Source organism: Rhinolophus sinicus, chromosome 12 (genome assembly GCF_057876585.1).
Source record: "Rhinolophus sinicus isolate RSI-liver-muscle chromosome 12, RSI-T2T, whole genome shotgun sequence".
NCBI classification, from domain to species: domain Eukaryota; kingdom Metazoa; phylum Chordata; class Mammalia; order Chiroptera; family Rhinolophidae; genus Rhinolophus; species Rhinolophus sinicus.
In genome coordinates, this window is record NC_142512.1 from 25,966,896 (window position 1) to 25,992,914 (window position 26,019).

General features: G+C 44.0%; 3 protein-coding genes across 3 annotated transcripts in view; 1 reads left to right on the forward strand and 2 right to left on the reverse strand.

Annotated features, from left to right (window-relative positions):
* The window catches only part of LOC109447853 (C-C motif chemokine 4), an 89,256-nt gene that overhangs the window by 25,482 nt on the left and 37,755 nt on the right, over window positions 1-26,019 (forward strand). The window lies entirely within an intron of this gene.
* LOC109447851 (regakine-1-like) lies at window positions 5,546-8,339 on the reverse strand. The gene is made up of 3 exons (XM_088788990.1): window positions 8,184-8,339; window positions 6,321-6,435; window positions 5,546-5,883 (listed from the first exon to the last, which is right to left on the reverse strand). The coding sequence occupies exons 1-3, from the start codon at window positions 8,251-8,253 to the stop codon at window positions 5,790-5,792; spliced, it is 279 nt and encodes a 92-aa protein (XP_088645116.1). The 5' UTR covers window positions 8,254-8,339; the 3' UTR covers window positions 5,546-5,789.
* On the reverse strand, window positions 21,412-24,971 carry LOC109447847 (C-C motif chemokine 3-like). Its single transcript, XM_019732546.3, has 4 exons — window positions 24,694-24,971; window positions 23,671-23,876; window positions 22,323-22,437; window positions 21,412-21,860 (listed from the first exon to the last, which is right to left on the reverse strand). The coding sequence occupies exons 2-4, from the start codon at window positions 23,735-23,737 to the stop codon at window positions 21,728-21,730; spliced, it is 315 nt and encodes a 104-aa protein (XP_019588105.3). The 5' UTR covers window positions 23,738-23,876; window positions 24,694-24,971; the 3' UTR covers window positions 21,412-21,727.

Sequence of the window (26,019 nt, forward strand, 5' to 3'; positions counted from 1 at the left end):
TATTAGTTGTTGAGTAAGAGGGTGGGAAGACACACCACAAAGTAACACAGTGTGCAGGCACAAAGCTAGCTTATGGAGGAAAGGAGGCTTATGGACAAAGCAAGGCTCTGTCCCCCAGAGGCAACATTATTCATCCAGGCACCCTTCATGCACTGTGGGGAAGGCTTCTGGAGAGACATCCTGCTCCTGACTTGCTTCACAAATCTATAGGGAAGTTCGGATGGGGCGGGAGAACCAGCTGGTCCTGTAGTAACGGGAGCTTTCTGGACTCGTCTTGCCGGGAAGAGAAATGTATGGAGCTTAGATGCCAGTTGCCCAGGGATGTTTGCCTACCAGTGTAGGTATCACCTTGTCTTAGATAGTATTTTAAGCTTTGTGCGTTATACAAAGTCTTTGTCACACCTGCTCAACTCTGTACTTATAGAACAAAAGCAGCCATGGGCGACATGTGTTCCAATGAATGGGCATGGCTGTGTGCCAATAAAACTTTATTTACAAACATAGGCACCTTGCTGGATTTGGCCCCCAGGCCATAGTTTGCCAACCCCTAACCTAGAAGCCTGGTACAATCCTGCTGATCCAGCTCATTTTTAGGTTAAGGTCAGGGTGGGAGATGCTGCCTGGGCCATCAACAAAGGGTTTGCCTTTCCTAATTCACCCGTCTAATACTACTCGGCCTCATGGAACTGACAGTCTTGTGAGGGACAAACACTTTAAAGAAATAATTACATATAATATATAGGATTACAAAGTGTGATAAGAGCTATGAAGGATTTTGTTAAACAGTATGATTGGAGACCAAACTTACACTAGGGGTTAAAGCAGATCCGCTCTAAGAAAAGATCATTTAACTGAAACCTAAAGGGTGGGTGGGTGTTGGCCAGCTGAGAGTGGGTGGAATTGAAACCCGAGGAGAGAGAATAACATATGCAAAGGCCCTGAGGCAAAAATTAGGATAGTTCATTTGAGGTAGTAAAAGAAGGTCAGTGTGGCTGGCGTACCAAGACAGGAGATAGGGTGGGGCAGGGTGAGCCTCAGGAGACAGGCAGGGGCCCAATGATGGGGCATCTGGCAGGACATGTGATAAGGATTTTGGATTTTATTCTAGGTACAATGGGAAGCTCTTGGAAGATTTTTGGGTAGTTGCAGTGGAGAATAGAGGGGATGAGGGAAGAGTGGGGCATATTGTGGTCATCAAGGTGAGTGATGAGGATGACCTTTGTCGGTGTGAGTTTTTTCAGGTCTGTAGTAACGTTTTGTGTGTAGGAAGCTCTTTGCAGTTACTTTGATTTTGAAATGAACACTAGCTTAGTAGGGCAATAAATATAAAAATTAGCTTCCCATAAGCCTTCTGCTTTACCCGTCTTAACCTAAAGCAAAATTTAAAAAGTCTCGATTGATGCTTAATCATGTGGAATAGACTGCCCTTAAACAACCAGTACTGTTTATGACTTTGTGGATTAAAATTTTGTGAACAATTTAAGCTGCTTTTATTAGTTTAACATATTGAATTTTTAAAAGTACTCCACATGTCTGATCTAACACTCAGAACCTTCCAAGGTGCTTCACTCTTGTAAATATAACAAATTAAACTTAGAAAGAAATCAAGTTGTGTTAAACATTCCCATATTCTCTGTTAACTTAGCCAAGTTCTCTTACATCTTTCCATTTAAAATCACCAGTACAAAATAAATTATTACACATTTTTATTGGAATCACAGGATAATCTGTTATATATACTCTGATTTGCCATATTAAAAATCTATTATAAGTGCTTTAAATTCCAAATCATATAGATGATTCTAATGATTAAAAACTTATTCCTAATCTTTGCATGTGAGTATTAATATTCTGGGCCTGATCTACATCTTTTTATCTATGTTTAATTATGGCCTATCTGAGGCTTACGCTCTAGGATACAGTGTTATTATCTTAAAGAAATTGAGATTACTGGGCCAATTATTTATGGTCTCCTCCAGATCACCCTCCCAGCAGCAGAGGTTGCTTATTGGCCAAAAGGGACTTGAGACCTGGGCCCGTGCACTTCAAGGGTGATTCCTCTCCACTGTGACTGGGTCCTTGGAGCTCTATCTTAAGAATTGAAGTGACAACAGGAAGCTTGGAGTTCACTTCTTGTAAAAAATGTAGGTGTTGTATAGGTTCTAATTATACCCTTGAGCGATTCTTCTGTGTGAAATGTGTAGACAGAAGCCGGCATCTTCACTGAGGATGGAGAAAACATGGCTAGGCTAGATTTTTTTTTTTCATTTCTTTAGTTGTTTAGGGCATTTATTACCTTCCCCTCTGGTACTAAAGACATTTGGATGCCAATCCATTAGTCCTTTAGATCTTTCTATAATTCTTCTCTTGGATCTGTGTGGTTGGAATTTTGCATTCCCTACTGAGGTTATAGCGAACTTCCTTCAGCCGTTTCTTTCTGCATAATTGAATTCTGAATTTTCACGGTCTTCCTGAGTGCCTGGGCACCATTCTCAGATGCCTGATTGGAAACTGTGTACCTGGCAAATCCTCGTTCTGTTCTGAGGCACATCGTGAGGTCAGGCAGATGGGAGCTTGGATTGGGGTGTGGTGAAGAAACCAAAGCGGATGGATTTGAGAGAGATTTTGGCAGAACTGACAGGATTTGTTGATGGATTGGATGGGGGATGAGAGAGAAGAGTTGCAAGGATGACTTCCTGTTTTCAGCTCGAACAGCTTGGAGAATGGAAATTCTATTTCCTGAAAAGGGTGGTTTGGAGAAGAAGCACAGCCCATGGCAGTTACAGTTTCGCATTAACAGGACACTCAGTATTCGTTCAGCTTTTCACAGGGCCAAGCACCCCAGATAACTGAGGGGAAGAGCCACACCTGAGTGGCAGCGTGAGTGAACTGCCATTGTACTCTACTCTCTGGAACCTGTCCTGCAAAATTCATTAGTGGCTATACCCCAGCTGGGAAGAAGCACTCTACAAGACAGAGTTGTTCCAAAAATTCTCTCCTGGAAGTCCCCTCCTTTTTAGACTTGTTTCTGAGCCTATGTGACCTCATTCATTCATTCATTCATTCATTCAATAGTTTCCAGTGTCTACTCTATACCAGGTACTCTTGAGGCACTGAGGGTAGAGCAATCAACAAATATTTAAAAATCTCTACCCTCATGAAGCTTACATTCTAATTGCAAGGAGACAGATAAACATAAATAAGTTAATATGCCATACAATACAAATTGATAAGTGCTATGGAGTTAAAAAAAAAAAAACAACAAGTGGGGAAGGAGGATGAGGAATCGCGGGGAGAGGGAGGTGCTATAGCATATAGGGTGTTCAAAGAAGGCCTTCCTGATAAGGTGGCATTTGAACAGAGACCTGAAGGAAGCTGACCAGATGTGGAGAAGGAGTATCCCAGCAGAAGGAACAGGCGCAAAACCTTGGGGCTGGGTCCTGCCTGTCTGGGGAGCAGCAAGCCAGGCATTGAACTGGAACGGAGGAAGCTAGGGAAGAAGTAGGAGATGAGGTCAGATGGTATGGGGGCTGGTGGGCAGAATCTTGCAGACATTGTGAGGACTCTGCCTCTGAGATAGGAAGCCATTGGGGGTTTTTGAGCAGGAGAATGGAAAGACCTGACTTATGTTTGAAAAGTATCATTGGCTGTTCTGTTGAGATTACAAGCATGGAGACCCTTAGGAGGCTATTTCAGTCATCTTGGTGAGAGACAATGGGTGGTGGAAGAGCAGCGAAGGTGCCAATGAGTGCTCAGGTTTTGGATGTAATGAAGTAGATCTGTGAGGTGCTAAAGAAAGCAGAATCGTGGACGTTCTTGGCTTCTCACAGGGCCAAGCACAAAATCATAGATTTTGTTCTAAGCAGCTGGAAGGATGGAACTGCCATTTACTGAGACGGGGAAGATAAAGGAGAAATAGATTTGAGGACATTCAGGACTTCAGTTTTGGACTAGATAATTTTGAGAAACTGTTAGACACCTTAGTGGAGATGTCTGGGCTGGAGAGGTATAATTTTGGAAGTTGTTAGCATAGAGGGGAGTCTGGCTGAGATCACCTGGGGAGTGGGATTGACAGAGACCAGTTAGGAGGAACTATGTGGCCTTTATAGTAAAATGGGAGTAATGAGCTCTACGGCATAGGAATGAGGGGACGGTTAAATGATATTGTGTATGTAGAGCACTTTGCACAATTCTTAACACACAGTAGGTACTTCTTTAAGCTCCTTCCTTCCCTCTGTAGGTGGACATGTTTACCTTGCTGGTGGCCAGGTGGCTGTGGGTTACCTGTATGACATGAGTCTCACATGTTTGTGTCCCTGCTGCTCAATCTCTGTCTGCAGCCATATTGACCAAGCTCCAGCTTTAGGGAAACTTCTGTGCCCAGCAGTTCACTGCCCCTTCACCCCTGTGCTCTCTCCCATCTTTCCCAGAGGCCCCAGGCTTTCTCCACCCTCCTCATTGATTCTTGTCCCTTTGGCTTTGGGATTTGAGCTCCTCAGAAGCTTCAACCACATTTTAGTGTGAATGGAAGTGCGAAATTTGTTTTTCAGTTCTCTGGGATTTGAGTGAGGGAATGAGCCCAAGAGCATTATGGCTGGAAGGACTGGAGTTGGGCCTCAATGGGGGAATGTGAGGACACCAAAGATAGACTTTGCTAATTTCCTAACTTTGTCCCTGACAGTAGATTGTACCACTAAACTCACAGATGTACTGAGATCGCTGACCGATAGTATCAAACAGCATCCCTCTTACACAGGGCTTAGGATTGAAGCAGAAAGTCATGATTTGTCTTCCCCAAGGCCTGAGTTGGAGGGCAGGACCACACCAGAGTCCCCGAGTCCCCTCTCCAGTATTCAGCAAGTCATGTCTCAACATCCAAGAGCAGAGTATAGCACCTTCTGCCTACCTCCCTTTCCCTCGTACCCCACAGACTTCTGCCTTGTGCCTGGCTCTGTCTTTAGTTGGGGTAGTGGTAGGGGTTGGTCAAATTTCCAAAGTCACGGTCACACCAGGAAGCAGGGAAAAGGGCCAAGGAAGCATCTGAAGAGACTGCAGGACTTTAGTAGTTGGGGCCAGAGGCTTTGGACAGGGAGGGCAAGGAGGTGCTATTTATACTTGGTCTTAAAGGGTGGACAGAGAAGAAAATATTTTAAATGGCTGAGAAGGGGGGAAGAGCTTTCAAGAAAGGGTGAGCTGCAGCCCCTTTGAGGACAAAAGGAATATGGAGGTGTGTTAGGTGTGTGCCTCAGATATCTACTTCACATGCAAACAAACAATATTTAACATGGTTTCTGTATTTTCACACTGTTCCCATCATCTAAGGCCCTAAATAAGGAGTTACTTGTTTTCCATACTCTTGAATCTAACTCTGCCCCCATCATTCCACTGTTTAAATTAGTTGATACTGAAATGTTTAGAATAGCACGTGATGCATAATAAATACCATGGAGGTGCCTGTACAATAAAAGAAATAACCAGGTCGTCTTGCAAGAGAACAAATTCAAACAACCAAGTTCCCTTTCTCTAGCACAATTTTATTTCAGCTGGGTGGCTGCAAAGGGAAGACAGGTGCTATCCTTAGGCCCCAGAGGTGGGGTATCATGGCAAAGCTTCAGGAGAAAGCAGAATTCATCAGAGCATGAGAGCACAGAAAAGCAAGAATGGGCCTCAGTTCATTCCAGGACAATGCCTGGGACCATCTGGGGCTGAGAGAGTTGGTTGGGGCGGGGAGGGAGCTCTGTGCCCTGTTCTCCTGTTCCCTAGGCTGTGATGGCCCCACGGCTCCCCGATCACTTTGACTTCTGGTCCAGGTGTCTGATGTGCCTCTGCACCCAGGAATTCCTGGGGTTGGCACAGAACTTACGCCCACCTTTGGTAAGAAAGCTGTGGAGCAACAAGATGAAGGATGAGACAGTGAGGGTCAGCAGCTGGAAGAGGAGCCCACTCCACTACCCCATTCTCTTCCCAGTTTGAAACTCCTCACCCCTCTCTCTGCCAGACATGGCCCCTTGCAGAGCTAGTCCCCACCCTTACTGCCCACTGCCCACTCTACTGCCACCCAATCTCTGTTGTTTCCCAGGGAATCAGTGAAGGCCCCACCAGGCAGCCCCACTTCCCTTCTTCCCTCCTCTTTCTCAACCCTTCTCTAATCATGGGGACCAACTCCCATCACCTCCCTGCAGGCCCAGCTCAGGCAGGGAAGTCCCCAGGCCACCCCTTAGCAGCCTCTGCCTAGAGTCCCCACCCCCTCTTGTCTCTCCCAGGCCTCACTGGTGCTCATCATTTGCACCCCCTTCCATTGTTGGCTGGGTTGTACTTACATGACCCCTTCTGTGGGGCACGCGACACCAGTCCTCTCATAACCTGTCACTGCACGGAGTGGGAGTCTCTGAGAGTTGTAGGAGAAACAGCAGCGAGGCATGTTGTCAGCTAGTTCTGTAAGGTAGAGAGGACTGTATGATGCTGAAACCTTCTGTACAGGGAAGCTTGGACTTGTATCGCTATTCTGGAGAGAGAGATTGGGGAGGAGTGAAGTGGGAGGAAGAGACAAGACAGGAGCCCCCAGGAGGGAGCGTGGCCTGGCCCCTTCCTGGAAGCTTTTCCTTCCCATCTCTTAAATTACCTTCCTCTAATATCTCTTCTCCCTCCCCACTGCCAGCCCCTTTTGACCTCTCCTTCTCTCAGACCCTCCCCAGGGCTGGGATGTGCCTCTGTGGCTATAGTGTTTCAAATTTCTGGCAGTCTTCATGCTTTGGGAGTAAGAAATCAGAATTCCTTGGAATTCTCAAAAATCATAAATTATTCTCTATTTTCATAATACTTTATTTTCATGTTTTTAAATACATTTTTAAATGAGTGATGATATAGTAAACAGTGAATCACTTTTGCACAATAAGGTTGTACTAAAAGTTTCAGAGGTTTTCTGTAAAAAAGATGCAAGGTTTATTATTATTATAATAAATGTGACAACATTTATATTCAATAACGTGCTGAAGGTTCTCCAGCACATATAGATATTTAGTAATGGAAAACATGACAGAAGGGAACATGAAAACAGAATAAGTGGCCAATAAAAGTCATTTCAAAATGGCAAAAATACTACAACTATCTAATAATTAAAATATTTAAAAGTTGGAGATCCAAGATGGTGGAGTAGGTAAACACTGTGCTTGTCTTCTCCTGTGATCACATTAAAAGTACAACTAAACTGTAGAACAATTGACCTGGAGAACCACCTGAAGTCTAGCCGAACAGAAGTTTTATAACTAAGGATATAAAGAAGAAGCTATGCAGAGACTGGTAGGACGGATGGAGACGCAGAATGGGCCAGCCCCAAACCTCCATGTAGCGGTTTAGAATTGGGAGGGACATATGGGGAGAGACTGAGTTGTGTGGCTATAGAGAGAGGACTGGAGGGACAGTCGCCATTTTCCCTGTGTGGGGTCCCTCTCCTGTGCAGCTGGCAGGCACGTGCTGTCTTTCCTGAGTTGAGCCCTCCCCCTATGCCCATGGCCAAATCTGAGTTTGAATTGGTCTAGTGAGCTCTGCTTGCTCCACCCTGGTACATAAAAATGGCAAATAATATCAATGGGGCAAGTACTGTGCATATTGATTTATATGCCAATGATTGTTTTGTCTAATAAAGGCCTTATTATCCCCACGTAGCATATGAAGAACTTAAGGTTCAGGAAGCCTAAATGAGGCAGGGCAGGGCACACGCTGGCCGGTGTAGAGCTTCCAGACTGAGGTTCCCTGCAGCAGAAGTGTCTGTTTCTGCCCACCACTGTTTTCTAGCATGTTGATTGAATGGGTGACACAGAGTAGGCTTTTAATGTATATTTGTTTAATAAATGAGTGAATTCAGTTTAAATCTATGTCTTTCTGACGTAAGCCAGTTTTTCTTCTATTCTGTTTTGCTGTTCTCTGGAGAAAGAATACCAAACCAAACAATACTTCCATCTGCTACTACTATAGGTTTCTACTGCGGGTCCGCTGTATGGCTTACTCCCTGATGTGGCCTATCGCCATTCCTACAACAATGCTTTGAGAAAGTATTACTTACTGTTTTCCAAGGACCCCTCAGGCCGCTTTTTCTGGACCACCCACACCTCTTCCCTGCAGCTCTCTGCCTCTCGCCACTGTGTGCTCTTTGTTCAGAGGGATGAAAGAGCCATGGGTCTCACCTTTCTTGGCCTCCGAGTGGAGAGTGGCAACAGTGAGGAGGACGGCCAGGAGAACTAGGCTGACCCTCATCCTTCTGGCGGGCGACTGGCTGCAGGAACAGGCTGGACTGAGGACTCCTGGGCTCTCTGACTGTTTGAAGTCTAGGCTGTGAACCTCTTTTATAAGAGGTAGCTGATCAGGAAGTCACAAGATAGAGAAATCCAAGGCTGCACGAGAGTTTTGTTTCTTCAGAATTGTGACTGTTGACATATCTAAAATATGAGAACTGAGTCAATTTATTAAAAGAAAAGAAGAAGGCAGAGAATGACCTAAGTTTCACATTTGGCTGGCATCTTGAAGGTGGTAGTTGGGGAAGCCCAGAGGCCAAGGGCTTTGGGGTCGAAACTGCCCTTCTCTCCTGTCCCTCCCCCAGGAACCTGGTTAAGCCTCCTCCGTGAGCCCATCCTCAGGTGTGGACCATGAGTTCAGAGGCCTGGGTGACTGTCTCAGGTTCAGCAACTCCAGGGCCCAATAGGACAGGGATGTTGGGGTACTATGCTATGTCCACCCCTAGCACAAGGCCTGGACTCAGGCCTAGTGGGGGCTGGGAGTAGGGAGAATGGACCGGAGGGGATCCTGTGATGGCTGGGCCTCACCAGCCAGGATTGGACTGGAACCCCTCCCCCAGGCTGGGCTGGAGGCCCCTGCCCCCTGCCCAGCACAGGGAGCTTGGTCTGATCCTTAGCACCCACGGACGGTGTACAGGGCTCTCCACTCAGCCATGATGGCTTTGGAGACGGGAGCCCAGGGACAAGTTCCCTCTCCCTTGAGCTGAAGGAGCCAGAGGCAGGGCAATGAGGCTGTGCCCTGTGGTTTGGGCTAGGGCAGGATGCAGGTGTTTTCATCCCTTCCCTTCCCTGGAGGTGACTCAGGGGCAGTACCCATTGGCACAGCTCCTGGGAGGCATCATTCACAGTGCCGTGATCAGATTTGTGCCACCTGGAATGCAGTTCTATAGAATACACAACTTCCCACCCTCAAATGTGTGCTGCAAGGTCTCTGCACAAATGGTTTGGTGACTGGGAGGTACTGCAACCAACCATCCTGGGGGTTCCTAGGACGTGGGACTTTCAGTGCTAACACAGACATGAATTGGTCACACAACCTCTCCCCAAATTCAGATTAAGCACTTGTGTTTTTTTCCCCAATATTTTTTTTATTGTGGTAAAGTACACATAATATAAAATTTACCATTGTAATCATTTTTAAGTGTACAGTTCAGTGGTACTAAGCACATTCATATATTTGCATCCATCACCATCATCCATCCACAGAACTTGGTTCATCTTGTAGAACTGAAACTCTATATCCATTAAAAACAACTCCCTAATCCCCACTCCTGCCAGACAGTGGAAATCATCATTCTACTTTCTGTCTCTATGAAATTGACTATTCTAGGTACCTCATATGTGAGTGGAGTCATACAGTATTTGTCTTTTGGTGACTGGCTTATTTCACTCAGCATAACGTCCTCAAGTTTCACCCATGTTGTAGCATATGTCATAATCTCTTTAGCTTTTAAGACTGAATAATATACTATTGTATGTATTATATATACTTATTTTGCTTATCCATTCATCTGTTGATGGACACTTGGGTTGCTTCCACATTTTAGCTATTCTGAATAATGCTGCTATGAACATGGGTGTACAAATATCTCTTTGAGACCCTGCTTTCTGTTCTTTTGGGTATATACATATACTCAGAAGTGGGATTGCTGGATCATATAGTAAATCTGTTTTAAATTTTTTGAGGAACTGTCATACTGTTTTCCACAGCAGCTGCACCATGAACAGTGCACAAGAGTTCCAATTTCTCCACGTCTGTTTTTGTTTAGTGTTTGGTAGTAACTATTTAATGGGTATGAGGTGGTATGTCGTTGTGGTTTTGATTTAAGCACCTGTGTTTTTATCAGTTTTATATAATGGGGTTCCAGGTGAGTTAGCTTGCAAAGAAAATGTTCTACTAAAGAGAAAAAAATTAAACCCCTGTTCTAAGGGAAAGAGTAGAAACTTTTGAGCTAGTCAGAGGCATTGGTTTTAGTTCTGAAATCTACCACTTACGAGCTATGGGACCATTTGAGTAACATAATTAAGCTTTTAAAGTTAGACATGGCGACTGAAAGGAATACGTAACATAAACGATCTACGTGAGTGAAGTCTTCCTTACATGTCCATATCGAGGCCTTCCTTGCGGCTGCTATTCATTCATTCATTAGATGTTTATTGAGCTTTCACTGTATGCCAGGCACTTTCTAGGCCCTGGGGATGCAGAGACAGATAAGAAAGGCAAGGCCCCTGCTCTTCAGGTGCCCAAATTCTAGTGGGGGAGACAGACAAATAAGGCAGGAGGAGATGGAGTTAAAAGTTAGGAAGGAGATAAATGAGGGTGATGTAATAGAGCCTAAGGGTTGGGTGGAAGATGTTTAATACGCTAGTCAGGGGAGCCCATTCGGAGAGAGTGTCATTTCAGCTGGAACCTGCTTGTTGAGAAGGAGCCTGACTTGCACAGATCAGGGAAAAGTGTGTCCCAAGTGGAGGGAACAGCCAGGGCAAAGGGAATGGGCCTGGTGCATTAAAGGAACGGACAGAAGAGTATGTGCCTGGAGAGAAGAGTATGAGGGTGAGAGTGACTGGAGCTGAGGTCCATCGTCCAGGTCCTTGGGGTCTGCTGACTCAACAGTTTGCCTCACATTTCACCACCATCTCATTCACATGGGCACTGCAGGTGGTGGCAAAGCAAGCCAGTGTGGCTCATATTCCAGTGGGGCCCTGGGTAGCAGGTGGGTGGATTTGACATGAACACTTGTCAGTTTCTTTAAGGGAAAGCAAGGAAGAGAAGACCCTGAATTCCTCCCCGCTACTAGGTTGATGGAGAGGGTCTAAGCTGCCTGCTTGCTCCCAAAAAATCAAGAGCATAAGGGAGAGAAATTGGCACCTAGATGGATGTCTCTGATGGCTGTCTTTCTCTTCCCTGCAGACAGTGGGCTAGTGAGTGCTCACTGGAAGGGGAGAGTGGCAGACAGTGGCCTTTGTCCCCTTGGCTGGCAGAACATTAGATGTGGGGGTGCAGGGGACACATAGGGGCAGGAGGATGGAAGAAGCTGACTGTGGCTGACTTGTACCATTGCTTGGGTCTCTCTGCCAACTCCTGGGCTCCTTAGTCAGTTATTGATGATACAGAGTCATCTGTCTTCGAAGCAACATGCACCCTCCTTCTGCAGCTTGACTGACTCGACTTCCCCTGTTCAAAGAAGGGCTGGAGTGGGGGAGGGCGACTTGGGGGAAGATTAAAGCTCAAAGTTTCTTTTAGTTTCTGCACACTGGTGCATACAACAATGGTGCCGGCTCACAATCGATTGTAGGTTTAGTTTCCTCAATTTTACTCTCTCTTGGCTGATCCTCGGGTCCTTTTGTTAAATGCTGAAGATCAGATACTTTGTCTAGAGCCCTTTCCAGCCCACCCTTCCTCAGATAGATGTCTGTGCTCCCAGAGAGGGAAGTAGATCAGTCCAGCCTGACGTGTGGTAGTTGCAACCATGCTGACTTGCAGTGGCCACTTCCTTTTAAAAGTGCCAACAAAGGGTTTCTTACCAAGAATTGCATAGGTAGAGAATCTTGCCCAGAAGAGAGATGGCTGACCACTCTCAAGTTTATGGGCTCCGTCTTCTTTCCCCCTCTTTTCTGTAAAGCTTGTTGCTGTTTGCTTATCTTCAATATGCCACAACCTCTCTGCCTCCCAAGAATCCAAGATTATCTGGATTCTACTGTAGCTCTACTGTACGTTGTCTCAACTGCTACAAAGGTCTTCATCCAAGCAAGGAATGAAATATCATACAATTTACCTACCCATGTCGGGCTGCAATTTCTTTTTAACTATGGGAATTAATGACCTTTCTAGACTGTAATGGACAGACAAGGGACAAATATAAATAGGAGACCAAGTGTTCTGCTTGTCTCACTTCAGTTAACACTATTCAGTTAACACTCTTTGTTTATTCATTAATTCACTCATTTACTCATTCATTTATTCCATAAATATTTACTGAACTCATGCTATGAGCTGAACACTGGCCAGGCACCCGAGATTTAGCCATGAACAAGATGCATAGGATTTTCTGTGAATTTAAGCAAGCAATGAGCCTTTGGCACTTTCTTTTAAAAACAAAACAAGGCAAAACAAAAGGTGTCATGATTTATTACTTAAAAAACAATACTATGGAGAAATTTAGAAATACTTAAGCAAAAAGAAGTCCACAGAAATCCCCTGTGATCTCACAGTAACATTTTGAAATGTATCTTTGTCTTTTTGCTATGCATGCTTTCTCCCTAGATGGGATCATACCAAAATACAAAAACAAAAACAAAAACGTTCAGAAGGTCACTTTTTTAAGTTTAGTACATTTTGCTTTTTTTTTTTTTTCATTTGTAGCCTTCGTATGGGTGTGTGTGTGTGTTTGGGGGGGTCATGTTTACTAAGGTATAGTTTAAATACATACAAAATTGACCATTCTAAGTATACAGTTTGATGAGTTTTGGCAAATGTATAAAGTCATGTAACCATCATCACAATCAAAATTTAGAATATTTCCATTACTCCAGAAAATGCCCTTGTCCCCCTTTTGCTGTCAACACCTGTCCTCATCCCGACTCCTTGTCAACCACTGATCAGATTTCTGTCCCTATAGTTTTATCTTTTAAATAATATGATGTAAGTGGATTTATTCAATATGTAGCCTTTCAGTCTAGATTCTTTTGCTTAAGACTATGCTTGTGAGATGTATGCATGTGTCAGTAGTTGGCTTCTTTTTGTTGCTGGGTAATATTCCATTGCATGGATGTATAGTCAGCTCTGCTGTAATGCTTATTTAGAAAACATGAATTTATTCCAATATGATCACTATATTAGGAAGCAATTTGAGCATAATATAAATTCTTCCATTGGCTTACGTTAGATTCTATCTGTGAAAAACACTGGATGAACAAGGCTCACGGGAGTACAGAAAACACACACATTTCACATGCCTACCAGCTATTTCAGTTCACCACACATGTTAGGAGCCACATCCATTTACAAGTGAAGGTACAACTTTCTGATTTCGGATTACCCTCCTTCTACCACTTCACAGTAACTCACAAGCTGCAACCCTTCTGGCTCTCACGTCCACAAGCAAGCTTCAGGTCCTTTTCAAAGTAAAGTGCCATATTTTTGGTAGCATTTATGTTAACTATATAACGTGTAAAACTATGCTACCATGGTTATTAGGTTCCTATTTTGTAATGCGTTCCTGATGAAGTGTGAGTGTGGTGCCTAATCCCGTCTTCCCCTTAGCCCTGTGGTTTTTATTGCACCATTTTGCATTGTACAGTGATTTTTAGTAACGCATGTGTCATGTTATAGCAGAACTGACTTACCACAATTTGTTGATCCATTTAACTCTTGATGGGCTTTTGAGTTTTCTTTTGAATAAAATTTTGGGGATGTGTTGAACAAAACTGTTATAAACATTTGTATATAAGTCTTTGGACATAGAGGTGAAAATAGTGGGAAGTCAGAGGGGGCAAATGTAAAAGTCCCGATGAGCATGGAGCTTGACCATGGACTTGGCATGGCATTCACGCTTCATTTGTACCCCAACCTCCCAGCGACCTGTTGTGTTCAGTGACACCAGGACATTTATTTTGAATTCTAATAGTAGTAAAAAAGGATAATGGAGAAAGGGAGAACATTCATTTCTTTTAAAGCAAAATTGTAATGTTCAATGTACTTAGGTATGTAATATAGCTGTTATTTTCTTATTAATGTGCTCTTGATGTTTAAAAAACACTAATCCTTATACAAGCTGTGTATATCTTTTCTAAAATTGGGGAAGTAGTTGAGAATTTCCTATCTAAGTTGCAGAGTTCTGGTGTAATCTTATGAGTGATTATTCTCCTTCACTTTCTATTTGAAATTTTCTGCGTAATTTACCAACATGCTGACTGGACTTTATCTTGTTGTGTCAAAAAACTCCATGGCACAGGCCCCCTCCAGAGAGGCCATTCCCTGGAGATGGGTGGCCTATACTTCTCCCCATCCCTCCAGTCTATCGAAGCAGGATATTGAAGAGAGGGGAGAGGAGAGTAGGGCAGGGAATATTATAGCTTCACCACTCCCATAAAGGCAGTTTTATTTGTGGAGAGTGGAGAGAAAAGAGGAAGTCTTCTCAATATCTAGTTAGATTCTACATAGACACTGTATTTGTTGCTATACCGTGAGTGTATCTGAGTAGGGGTGAAGGGAAGGGGGAGAGATGGCAAGCAGAGAGACTTTGCCTGCACTTTGACTTTTGGCTTGATGAGCTTAAGCAAAGTGAAGGTGGGGGTAACAGGTAGAGGAACTTGGGTCATCTTGCTTTTGCCCACCCAAGAGGATGATCTCTTGGTTAGCTGGAAGCAGCATGCCCACATCCCAGGACTGGGAATGTCGGGTTAAATCTGTTGCAGATGGGACAACACTTTGGGAGTTAGGGATCTGATGGTTAAGAGCATAGGACATGAACCCACATAGCCATGGGGAAGTTAACCTAAACTCTCTGAACTTGCGTTTCCTCACCTATCAACTGGGGCAATAACAGTATATGTATCATAGTAATATTTTGAGGACAACATGAGCCAATGCATGAAAGTTCTTAATTCATATTAAACTTAATAAATGTTAGGTCATGATCTTTAAGAAAGCTTGATTTATTTTAAAAATGCGAAGATGCACATGAAGGGACATCTTGCTTTTTTTGTTCATGTAAATTGTTGATTTTATTTTAGGGACTATAAATTATGGTTTAATTTATAACATATTATTTCAGCTTTGGCTTTCCAGGATGCTATTTCCATTGTGAGGTGTATTTCATGACAGTGGCACATCCTCTCTTTTTTCTGTCTTTTCTCACTTCTGCAATTTTTTTAAACTTCCCCTTTCATCCCTCCTAATCAGGATTGTCAATGTTCAAGAAAACAACTAACACAATGGCCAGAAGTTCAAGGCTTTCTTTTCAACAAATGAAAGCACTTATATTATTAAAAAGGTTATAACATAGTGCAAAGATCAAATATTTGTTGTAAAATGAATATTTATATATTCTTATTTGTTGATGAATTTGGTCCAATATCTAGAGAGAACATTTAGCACAATCATTCAATGTCACCTTGAAGCACTATGTGATTTCTATGTACTATGTGATTTCTTAGAGGAACCCTTCAATAGAAAACAATTCAAAACTACAAACATATAATAAAGATGAAATAACTCAAATAAATAAAAATTTAAGTATGGAAGGCTCCAAAGTTTGATTAGTGGGAGGTAAGGATTACACCCATAAAAGAGGTAGCTTCTGGCGTTGTGGATGCCATTCTTCTTGCTCTAATCCCTGCTCTCCAATCTACTGAATGGATTTGGCTCTTTCTTTCTGGACGCTTCAGATTCCTGATGTACTCCTTGACCCAGGTGTCACTAGGGTTAGCACAGGCCAGCTAACCTTTTTTAGTTTGGAAGCTATGGAGAGGGGCATAAAGATTAAGAAGGACCTAGCCAACAGGGAAACTTCTGGGCCCTTGGTGGCCCCTCCATCCCTCTTTCTGATTTAACATCTCAGGGTCTGCATTTTCTCAGGAATCAGCACCCCTACCTCAGGGTCCCCAATTTCTCTGAATATCTCACGGGTATCTCTTCATACATCTTCCCTCCTGCCATCACTTCTTACCCTCTTCTGTAGTTGGCCAGCTTCTCCTGGCTCCTTGCTGGCCCTAGACTGGCTCAGAAGATACCCGAAGGTCTCTTCTGTACCTGTGATGGGTGCAGAGATCTGGGTATTCCCAGGATGGTGCCCAATCCACCTCCCTATACTCATGGGGGCTGCTCCCCTCCTTGGGGTTTCCCAGTATCTCATCCAGGAACAGGAAGGACGAATGATCCTTACACAACACTGGGCACAGAGCTCTGGCTGCTGGTCTCATAAGAATATGCTAAAAAATCTTGAGGGATCTTCTGGGGGGTTTAAGACGAGCATCAGGAGGCTGGGGAGTCAACACCGACTGTAGGAGAAGGTGCAGAAAGAGACTGAGTCATTGAAAGCTAAAGAAAAATCAACTTCTTTTCCCTGCTCTCCACCCCCAAAAAGATCAGAAGGAACTAGAAAGACAAAACATTTCTTAAAGTTGGGGAACTCAAATGAACTGGGGCATGTGCTTTTTTCCTAGAAATTACCCCCTCCCCCGCCATTTTCATTCTTACTTTTTAAGGAACTTAACTCACTAAAATGTCTTATTTGGCCTCTGATATATACATGGTGTGTGTGTGTGTGTGTGTGTGTGTGTGTGTGTGTGTGTGTATGTGGAAATGCATCTAGTACATGATGTCACAACACAACAGAGATGAAGCTGGGATATCTCTTATGTCACTCAAACAACAGGATTTTGGGGAATAGCTGACATAAATCTAAACTTACCTGCACCAATGGGAAATAAATAGACCTGGAGCATGCCTCTTGCCAATCATTCAGGGAATTTGGCCTAAATTATCTTATCTACAAAGTGGAATTAACCTCTCCTGCTCTCTCTCTCTCTGAACCACTTGATAGAATATGATAATCTGGACCCTTTTGCAAAGATAAACCAGGGTGCTTCAAACCCCCACGTTGAAGTGCTCTGTTTTCACTCACGTGATCTTTGTCATCAGGGCATGTTTGATATAGTTTTTCCCCAGGGCCAGGGAGGGTGCCACCTGGCAAAGGCAGGGTGAGTGACAGGCTCCCATGGTATGGAGGAGGTCTGGGAGCAGAGAACCATGGTGGATCTCAAATGCCTTTAGGATGCTGGGCAGACAGGATTCTGAGCATGAGCATCAGCACAGCTAACGCGAGGGGTGGGCATTTGTACCTGGCACCTCCTTCTTGGGTTGAAGCCATTAGCCCTTCTCTTTATGGAGAGCCTCGTGGTGTGGGAAGATGGAAACGGGTGATTGTAGAGGGAGATTTTAATCACAGTGTTGGTGTCATGCTGTGAGTTGCACAATCCAAGGGTTGTCAAAATCCTTTGCTTAGCACAGAGTAGTACCTACAAGCTAACTCAATTTCTCCATTCATTGGGGGCACGTCTGAGGAAAATATTTGCTCAGTTCATTGAAGTTGTTATGAAGAAATGATTTCCCTAGTTAGTGGGTGATCAGGAGTGGGTATTGCCCCAGGCCTCTGCAAGAACAGATATGTCTGTGAACTCTGGGCCGACTGTTTCTCTCCCATAGATGGGAATGTGCTGTTCCTTCCCAAGTGCCCTGACCACATTGATGTGATATAAATAATGATGTCACAGGCCGTCCAAGTCATAAATAACCCGCACCATCTGGGCTGGAAGAACCACTTCTAAGATGGCTTCCTTAGTCACATGTCTGGCGCCTGGGCTGGGATGGTTGAAGGTTGGCTCAGCTGGAGCTGTCAACTGGAACATTCCACATGTGGGCCTTCCGGGATGGCAGTCTTAGGGTTCACAGGCAACACTTGCCTGTGAATCAAGGTGGAAGCTGCACGGCCTTTTATGACCTAGACATAGAAGTCACATCACGTCTGTTCCACCAGAATCTACTGATCAAAGCCGCCACAAGCTTGTCTAGATTCAAGGAGAGGGAACCTGGATTCCACTTCTCTATGGGAGGCATGTCAAGGAAATAGTGGCTATGTTTGCAAATCACTACAGTATCATTTTACCAGTGTCTGTAAATATTTGTATCAGTTACTTATTGCTGCTATAAAAAGTCACCACAAATGTAGTGGCTTAAAACAACATACATTTATTCTTTTGTGGTTCTGGTGGTCAGAAGTCTGAAATGGATCTCACTGGGTTAAAAGCAAGGTGCCTGCTGACCTGCATTCCTTTTTGGAGGCTCTATGGCAGAATTAATTTTCTTGTCTTTTTTGGCTTCTAGAAGCTGCCCACATTCCTTGGCTGCACCAACCTTGTGATTGCATTGGACCCACTCAGATAATCCAGGATACTCTTTCCATCGCAAAGTCAATTGGTTAGCAAGCTTGATTCTTCCTTGCTGTGTAACATAGCATGTTCACAGGTTCCAGGGCTTGGCCCACGGGCATCTTTGGCAGGGATGGGGGGCCAGGTATTATTCTGCCTACCACATTTCAGTCTACATCTTTAAAATAAAGATTAAAAAGCATAATCACAATACCATTGCTTATTTTCCATCTGTATATCCTCCTCAGTGAAATGTCTCTTTGTGACTTTTGCCCTTTTTTTTTTCCTTTCCTCTTCTTCCGCCTCGCCCACCCCACTCCAGTTGCCTCCCCCGCTCCACTCCAGTTCAAGCTGTTACTTCTCAGTCTAGTTGTGTGGAGAGCTGTCATTCACAATCTTAGCTGTAGAGGGCGCAGCTCACTGGCCCATGTGGGAATTGAACCAGCGACCTCCGTGTTGGGAACACAGCACTCCATCCACCTGAGCCACCGGGCTGGCTCCCATTTTCTAATTGGATTGTTTGGTTTTACTGCTGAGTTTTGAGAGTTCTTTATATGTTCTAAATACAAGTCCTCTGTCAAATATATAGTTTGCAGATATTTTCTCCCATTCTGTAGTTTGTCTTTTCATCTTCTTGACAGGGCCTTTTGAAGAGCCAAACAAAAATTTTGACGAAGTCCAGTTTATCATTTTTTTCTTTTATGGATTATGCTTTTGGTGTCAAATCTGAGAACTCTAGGTCCTAAAGATTTTTTCCATTTTTTCCCCTAAAAGTTTTATAGTTTTATGTTTTACATTTAAGAGCATGATCCATTTTGAGTTAATTTTTGTGTAAGGTGTGACCTTGAGGTCAAGGTTCCCCTCCTCCTCCCGCCTCCTCTCTCCCCTTTCTCCCCCTCTCCCTCCCCCTGCTTCTCCTGCTTCTCCTCTTCCTCCTTCTCCTCCTCCACCCTCTTCTACTTCTTCTTTGCCTATGGATGTTCAATTGCCCCAGCACCATTTGTTAAAGAGGCTATCCTTTTGCCATTATTTCTTCCAAAATGTTTGGTAGAATTTGCTTATGAAGCCAGCAAGATATGAATATTTTTTTTTTTTGGCAAAGAATTTTAATTACTGATTTAATTCCTCAATAGAACTAGGACCATTCATATTTTCCATATCTTCTTGTTACATGGTCTTCTTGTGTCCATAAATTATATTCCTGATGTGGGAGAAAAGAGATGACACTCCAAAGGAACAGCAAAATTTAGCAAGCGTATACCAGCCTGAGCTGGGAGAGTAGCTTGGGTTTCGATTTTGAGGGTGCTTCATCAACAAAGGCAGAACACAAGGCTGGATAGGGGTTGCTTATTGACTTGGGGGTCCTCTTTCTGGATAAAGGCTATAACTTCCTAACAAGGATCTCAGGGGTTGGTGCAAATTTGCTGCCAGGGAAGCTCCAGAAGCCCGGAGAAAGCAATGGCTCTTGCTGAATGAAGTTAAAATACCTGAATTGCCATGAGACATGGGAGAGGAAGGGATGAAAAAAGTTCATGGAAGTGGGCATGCTTGAGTAGACATAGTATGTGAGGCTGGAAGACCCACCAGATTGTGTTACATGGAAAGGCCCAGAGGACACACTATTCACCAAAGGCATCAAGATTCACTGGTGAGAGGGATACTGGCGTCTCTAACGAGTTCAGTGATGATCTCTCCTCTGTAGGTTAGGCCTGATGGGAGTGGTGGTGTCACAAAACTTGGCCCATTGATGGCAACAGGAATGATGCCCTCCCTCCTTGCCTCTTCAAAATCACATCTTTCATCAGTTTTGTAAAAATTTTAGTCATTATCTCTTCAGATACATCTGCTGTCTCATTCTCTCCTCTCATTTTGAGATTCCAATGAACTGCATAACAGATACCCTAGTCTGTCCTCTGTGTCTTCTTATCCTCTCTCTTGTATTTTCTGTTCACTGTTTCCCTTTGCTTCACTTTGATGCGCTTTAACGTCACACAACATTTCTTCAGTTGTGTTTTAATCTGTTGTGAGTTTTTATTTCAGTGATTGCATTTTTCAGTTCTGGAATTTATTTTTAACTTTTTCAAATCTGCAATGATACTCACGGTAGTTTCTAGTTTCTTGCCGAAGAGTTTCAGTTTCTTTTGTGAGGGATTTGTTGCATTCACATCAGGGATCATGTTAAAAAAAACTTTCAGGGTTTTAGATTTTCTAGACCGTGCAGCTGTCTGAAGCTGGCCTCCTGTCTGTTCACGGCTTGGTTCACTTCTAATTTACTTTTACTCCTAGGGCATCAGCCCATACAGAGGATGATTTCTTAAGGTCCCATCACTTGGGCAGCCCTGGACTTTCAGTTTTCCTCCAACCTGCCGAGACTGTGACAGGTTCAGCTCACCGTCTTAGCCACCTCTTCCAAACTGCGAACAACCTCAGTCTAGAAGAGGTCTCTAATACCAGGCTCACATCTATGGATCTGTCCTCTCTGAGATCTTAAACCGATAGTTCCTTACTCCTTGTTTGCCTAAGTAGGTTCTCCCTTATCAGGGCATTGTGCATTCCTGGTAAATTTGTTTCAGGTGGAGCATGGCACCTTGAGACTACGTATTTCCTAGTGGTTCATTAAGTGTGTGGGACTTGCTCTAGTCTGCAGTTTTGATCCCAACATTACTAGCTGTGTGACCTTAGGCAAGTGCCATAAGGACACTGAAACTCTGTTTAATTATGTGTCAAAGGGGGATAATCAGTATATACAACACAATGATATTTTGAAGATTAGACATTGCATATAAATCCCTTAGTATTGGTTCATTGTAAGTCCTCAGAAACTGTTAGTCTTCATTCTTAAGAAAGAAGACTTACGAAATTTAGGAAAATCCATAAATATGTATGATGCCTTGCTTTGGTGTTTATTTAAGTGGCGGATTTTCTGGTGCATATGAATTGCATTTGTTTTTAATACTATGCTTCTTTTTCAGCCTATGAGCAGTGTGTGACCGGGTAAAGCATGGGGTTACTGGAATGATGGCCATCCCCTTTCTCTTGTCTGCCCTTCCTACTTGGATGTCTCTAATCATTCTATCTCATTCCTTCCAATCAATAAAACTGGTTTATCGGGGGGAAAAAAACACGAAAAAAATAGCCAGAAGTCCAAGATATTCTTAAGAAACCAAAAAGGATCTTTTTTTTATTCTGACAATTATAACAGAGTAAAGGGCTCGTATGAAGTCAATAAGCATCTGTTGATAGGTTTGGTCCAATGTCCACCCAGAGGCAGGCGCGCAATCATTCACCGTCACTCTGAATGTGAGTCAACCACTGTGTGACTGAGAAAGGGTTTGGGGATAAGAGGGGGTTACATGATTTCTCAGAGGAAGCAACAAATGAACACAACGATTTACAATACTTAAGACACTTTACGATTAAAGGAAGATTTCAGAACGTGCTTAGGGGAGGGGGGAAGGACTCATGGGAAAGGGGACTTCTGGGGTTACGGGGGGCATCCCCGTATTTCAGGTCTTGCTGCCCACTGGAGTACTGAGCTGCTGGTCCACTTGGGGATTCTCCTTCATGTTGCTGATGTATTCCTGAACCCAGGCGTCGCTGGGATTGGCACAGAGATGCCGGCCCTTTTTGGTGAGAAAGCTGTGCAGAGGGCAGAAGGATTATACAGAGGGTGAGTAAGGGCATAGTTGATCACCTGTGTCCCCTTCATCCTCCTCCCTGCGGGCAGCTCAGGGCTAGTCCGCCTTATCAAGGAACCATTCCCCAAACCTCAGGGACTTTCAGTCCTTCTCTGAGTGGTTTATGGAGATAACCTAAGACCACCTCCTTTCTGCTGTCTCTTTCTCTCCTCTCTTCCCTCTACTTCTGGGCATGTCTTCCCTGGCTTTCTGCAGGCCCCATTTCATGGCAGGAAACACAGCCCCAGCGGTGTCTGTGTCCTTCATACACAAAAGGCCCCCGGAGGGTTGGGCTGTCCCAGGATGGCTCCTTATTCACCAGCCGGGGCCCTTGTGAACTGCTCCCCACTCAGACTCCTGTGGACACTCCCCTGTTCCCATGTCGTGTGTCTCCCCAGGGGTGGGCAAGGGGACTGCCACTTACATAACACCATGTTTGGAACACTGGCTGCTGGTCTTAAAATAGGCAACCACAAATGTGCGGGGGATCTTCTGGGACACGTAGGAGAAGCAGCAGGTGGGTATGATGTACGTTTTATCTGTGGGGGAACAAGGACAACAGGAGTTGCTCAGAAGCACAGGCAAGCCCGAGAGGCTCAGGAAGACGTAGAGAGAGAGCACCACTCAGCCATAAGGCGTAGAAGGAAAGGAAACTGGAAATAATTTGACTTTTGTTTGTTTCTCATTAATTTCCTTTGTCTTGTCTGTGGATTTGTCTCTTCATTTTGGTGTCCGTCTTACTCTACAGGGAACCAAACTCCAGATAGTCTACTCCCTTTTCCTTACTCTCTTTGGGGAAAATTTGTTTTCTAATCCATTAAATCATAAGATATGAAATCAGACAATTAAGTTGGTGAACTCATCCTAGAAAAAGTGCTACATACCTCATTGCTGAGTATCACTACAGTCACCTTCAAAGTACTCCCCTGGGGAAGCTATGCATTGATTTGAACACCTAGTCCACCCTTCAAAGCAATTTTTGGAACTCTTTCTAGAATGGCCATCAGAGCTGTCGTTGTATTACCCTTGATGTCCTGAATATCATCAAAATGTCTTCCTTTCAATATTTCCTTTATCTTTGGGTAAAAAAAGAAGTCATCGGGGGCCAGATTAGGTGAGTAGGGAGGGTGCTCCAATACAGTTATTTGTTTACTGGCTAAAAACTCCCTCACAGACAGTGCCGTGTGAGCTGGTGCATTGTCGTGATGCAAGAGCCATGAATTGTTGTCGAAAAGTTCAGGTCGTCTAACTTTTTCACGCAGCCTTTTCAGCACTTCCAAATAGTAAACTTGGTGAACTGTTTGTCCAGTTGGTACAAATATAATGAATAATCCCTCCGATATAAAAAAAAGGTTATAACATTGTTGCAACAAGTTTGCGAACTTAATTGTCAGATCTCGTAGCTGAGGGAAAGTAGGGACAATTCTTGCAACTCTTAGAAATAGCTAAGGTGATTCTAAAATTTGCTACCACCAATAGGATCTAAATAGACCTAGATTCTACCTCATGCTAATAACCCAATAAATTAGACTTTAGTGATCTCATCCAAAAAGTAGAATAAAACCTCTCCTAACTCCCATCCCGCAGCCCAGATCAATAGACTTCTTTTGAACCCTCTTGAAGAAAACAAGTGTCATTTTGAAACCCCATTCGAGGTTCTCTAATTTCACTTAAGGGCGGTCTCAGGCCAGAGCGCTAGGAAGCTGTGGTCTGACTTCTGGCCAGAGTGTGGGGAGCAACTGTTGTTAAAGGAAAGTGGACAGCAGACTCACCTCTTTGATAGGAGCAGAGGGCCACGGTGCAGAGAAGGATAAGAACGGTGGCCCCGAGGACCTTCATGACACTGGGCAGGCAGAGGACTGAGGGCAGAACTGAGGTGGGGCTTTGGAATTCACTACTGCTGGCCTCCTTCTGAGATCTGCTCTGTCTTCCCTCCGATAGGCAGCCCCGGGCAGCGGGGAATAGGAATCTGAGGTGCCTAAGCAAGAAACTTTAAGTATAGTGGTGTCATGTGAGTTGTACAACCCAGGTTGCCTGTGGTTACTAGAGAGGTTTAGGGAACATACAGGAACGGTTCAATTGCTCATTTAATTGGAGTGCTTATGAAGAAGTTGTCTCTCCAGATGAGTGACCAGCAGTTGGCACCGTCCGGAGATCATGCTTAGCTGTTTCCTCTTCACATGACAGATATCTGTCTGATATGAGTGGTCACAGCTTTGTTCCATAGAGTAGAGTACTCTAACTCTAATGGACTTCCACAATTGTTCCATGTAAATGTGACATGTGTAATAAGCCAAGCTAGCCACACCATAGATGCAAGAACAAAACTGGAAAGCCCGGAGGTATAAGAATAATAAAAGTAAGGATTCACTTTCCATTAATTGGTCTATTTATCAAATATTCACCATAGGCTTCCAGTGAAGTCTGGATAGAACACTGGATGTGGGTCAGCAATCTTAAAAATGTCCACACTCTTTGACCCAGAAACTCTACTTCTCATAGTCTAGCCTATGGAAATGAACTCACAAATGGGGATCATTTAAGGGACAATGTTGTTTGGTGCAGCTTATCGATAATCAAATAATTGACACTAAAGTACCTACTCTACACTGTTGGAATGATAAAGTGAATCCACGGATGGACCATTAGCCAGCCTCTTGAATAGCATGCCATGAAAATACTTGATTTTTAGTATTAAATATTAACAAGCAAGATACAAAATTTCATATGTAATTTTATTTCAAAAATCCTGGGGAGAGAAAAAGAAAAAAACAGAAAGAAATAAAGCCTCCCACCTGTGCCTATCTGTTCCAGGTTGTCTCTCCTCCACATCCCCACTTCTCTCCAGGAAGGAGGAATGACTGACATTACACGCAGATGGGAACGCTGGCTCTTAGTATCACCGTGACCAACAAATTTGTGATAGATCTGGAGAGAAGTCAGGGAAGCAGCAGGCAGTGGGTTGTCTGCCCTAACCGTGAGGGTGGGCAGTCAAGAAGCTGAGAAAAGCCAAGCCAACTTGTTCCACCCTCTGAGGGGGCCGGCGAAAAGTTGATGTTGATGTCACAGCTCATGGCTGCAGAGGAGGGCACAGAGGGAGCCAAGGAAGCTAAGTGTTGCTTCTCTCCCTTGAATTTTTGTTTTGAATCTCTGCCTCTGTTCTTATTCTCGGTCTCTAGCTCCCTCTTCAGGGAATACAGCTATGAGAACAGTTGAGTCTTGTTCCATCTCTTTTGGAGAACTTCATCTGGTCCGCCTATGATTCTGTAAATCACTCAGAAGGTGGAGAACTGAGAGGCATCTGCCATGTGGCTCATCCTAGGAACCAGCGGGACCTGGCATTTTCATCTTGTTAATGACTGAGTTCGGCCTCAGTTTCCCAACATAAAATGGGTCCTAGCCCTCTTCTGCCTGTCAGACCCAGAGACCAGGATAGATAAAACTCCCTGGGAAATAGCCCAGGACATTTTGAAACCTTCTGTGAAGTTCTTTTTTTTACTTTCACCTAGGGAGTCTGAAGCTATAGGACTTAAGTGATATGGTTTAGACATCTGTCCAGAGCATGGAGACACAACTCTAAGAGGAAGAGAGGATGAGGGTTGAGAGAGTCTGTGGTACATACCATAAGACTTGTGAACTGAGGGCTGTGGTGAGAACATGTCGGCAAGGCAGCCATGGAGACCTCAATAACATTGGGCAGGCAGAAGAATGTGGGCAAAGCCAAGACAGGACTGGACATTCACTGCTGACTCTGTCCTTCTGGGGTCCAACCTATGTCCCTACCTATTTTTTTTAAATTTATTGGGGTGACAATTGTTAGTAAAATTACATAGATTTCAGGTGTACAATTCTGTATTACATCATCTATAAATCCCATTGTGTGTTCACCACCCAGAGTCAGTTCTCCTTCCATCACCATATAATATATGTCCCTACCTATTTATAAGTGACTCTAGACCATGAGGAACTAGAGCCTGGGGATGGCCAGAGGGGAAGTTGTTGCATGGTGTCATGTTATGAGTTGCACATGCCAGGATCCCTGAGTCACACTAAGTTTCAGGGTATGCAAGAATTGCTCAATTGCTCATTTCTTGGGGCTGATTGTGTGGAAACATTTGGAT

Coding starts and splice junctions, on each gene's coding strand:
- LOC109447851 (XM_088788990.1), bottom strand. CDS start 8,253: ATGAGGGTCAGCCTAGTTCTCCTGGCCGTCCTCCTCACTGTTGCCACT. Junction 6,436..8,183: donor CCACTCGGAGGCCAAGAAAG/GTGAGACCCATG, acceptor TCTACCTTACAG/AACTAGCTGACAACATGCCT. Junction 5,884..6,320: donor TGCCCCACAGAAGGGGTCAT/GTAAGTACAACC, acceptor GTTGCTCCACAG/CTTTCTTACCAAAGGTGGGC.
- LOC109447847 (XM_019732546.3), bottom strand. CDS start 23,737: ATGAAGGTCCTCGGGGCCACCGTTCTTATCCTTCTCTGCACCGTGGCC. Junction 22,438..23,670: donor CCTCTGCTCCTATCAAAGAG/GTGAGTCTGCTG, acceptor GTTCCCCCACAG/ATAAAACGTACATCATACCC. Junction 21,861..22,322: donor TGTTCCAAACATGGTGTTAT/GTAAGTGGCAGT, acceptor CCCTCTGCACAG/CTTTCTCACCAAAAAGGGCC.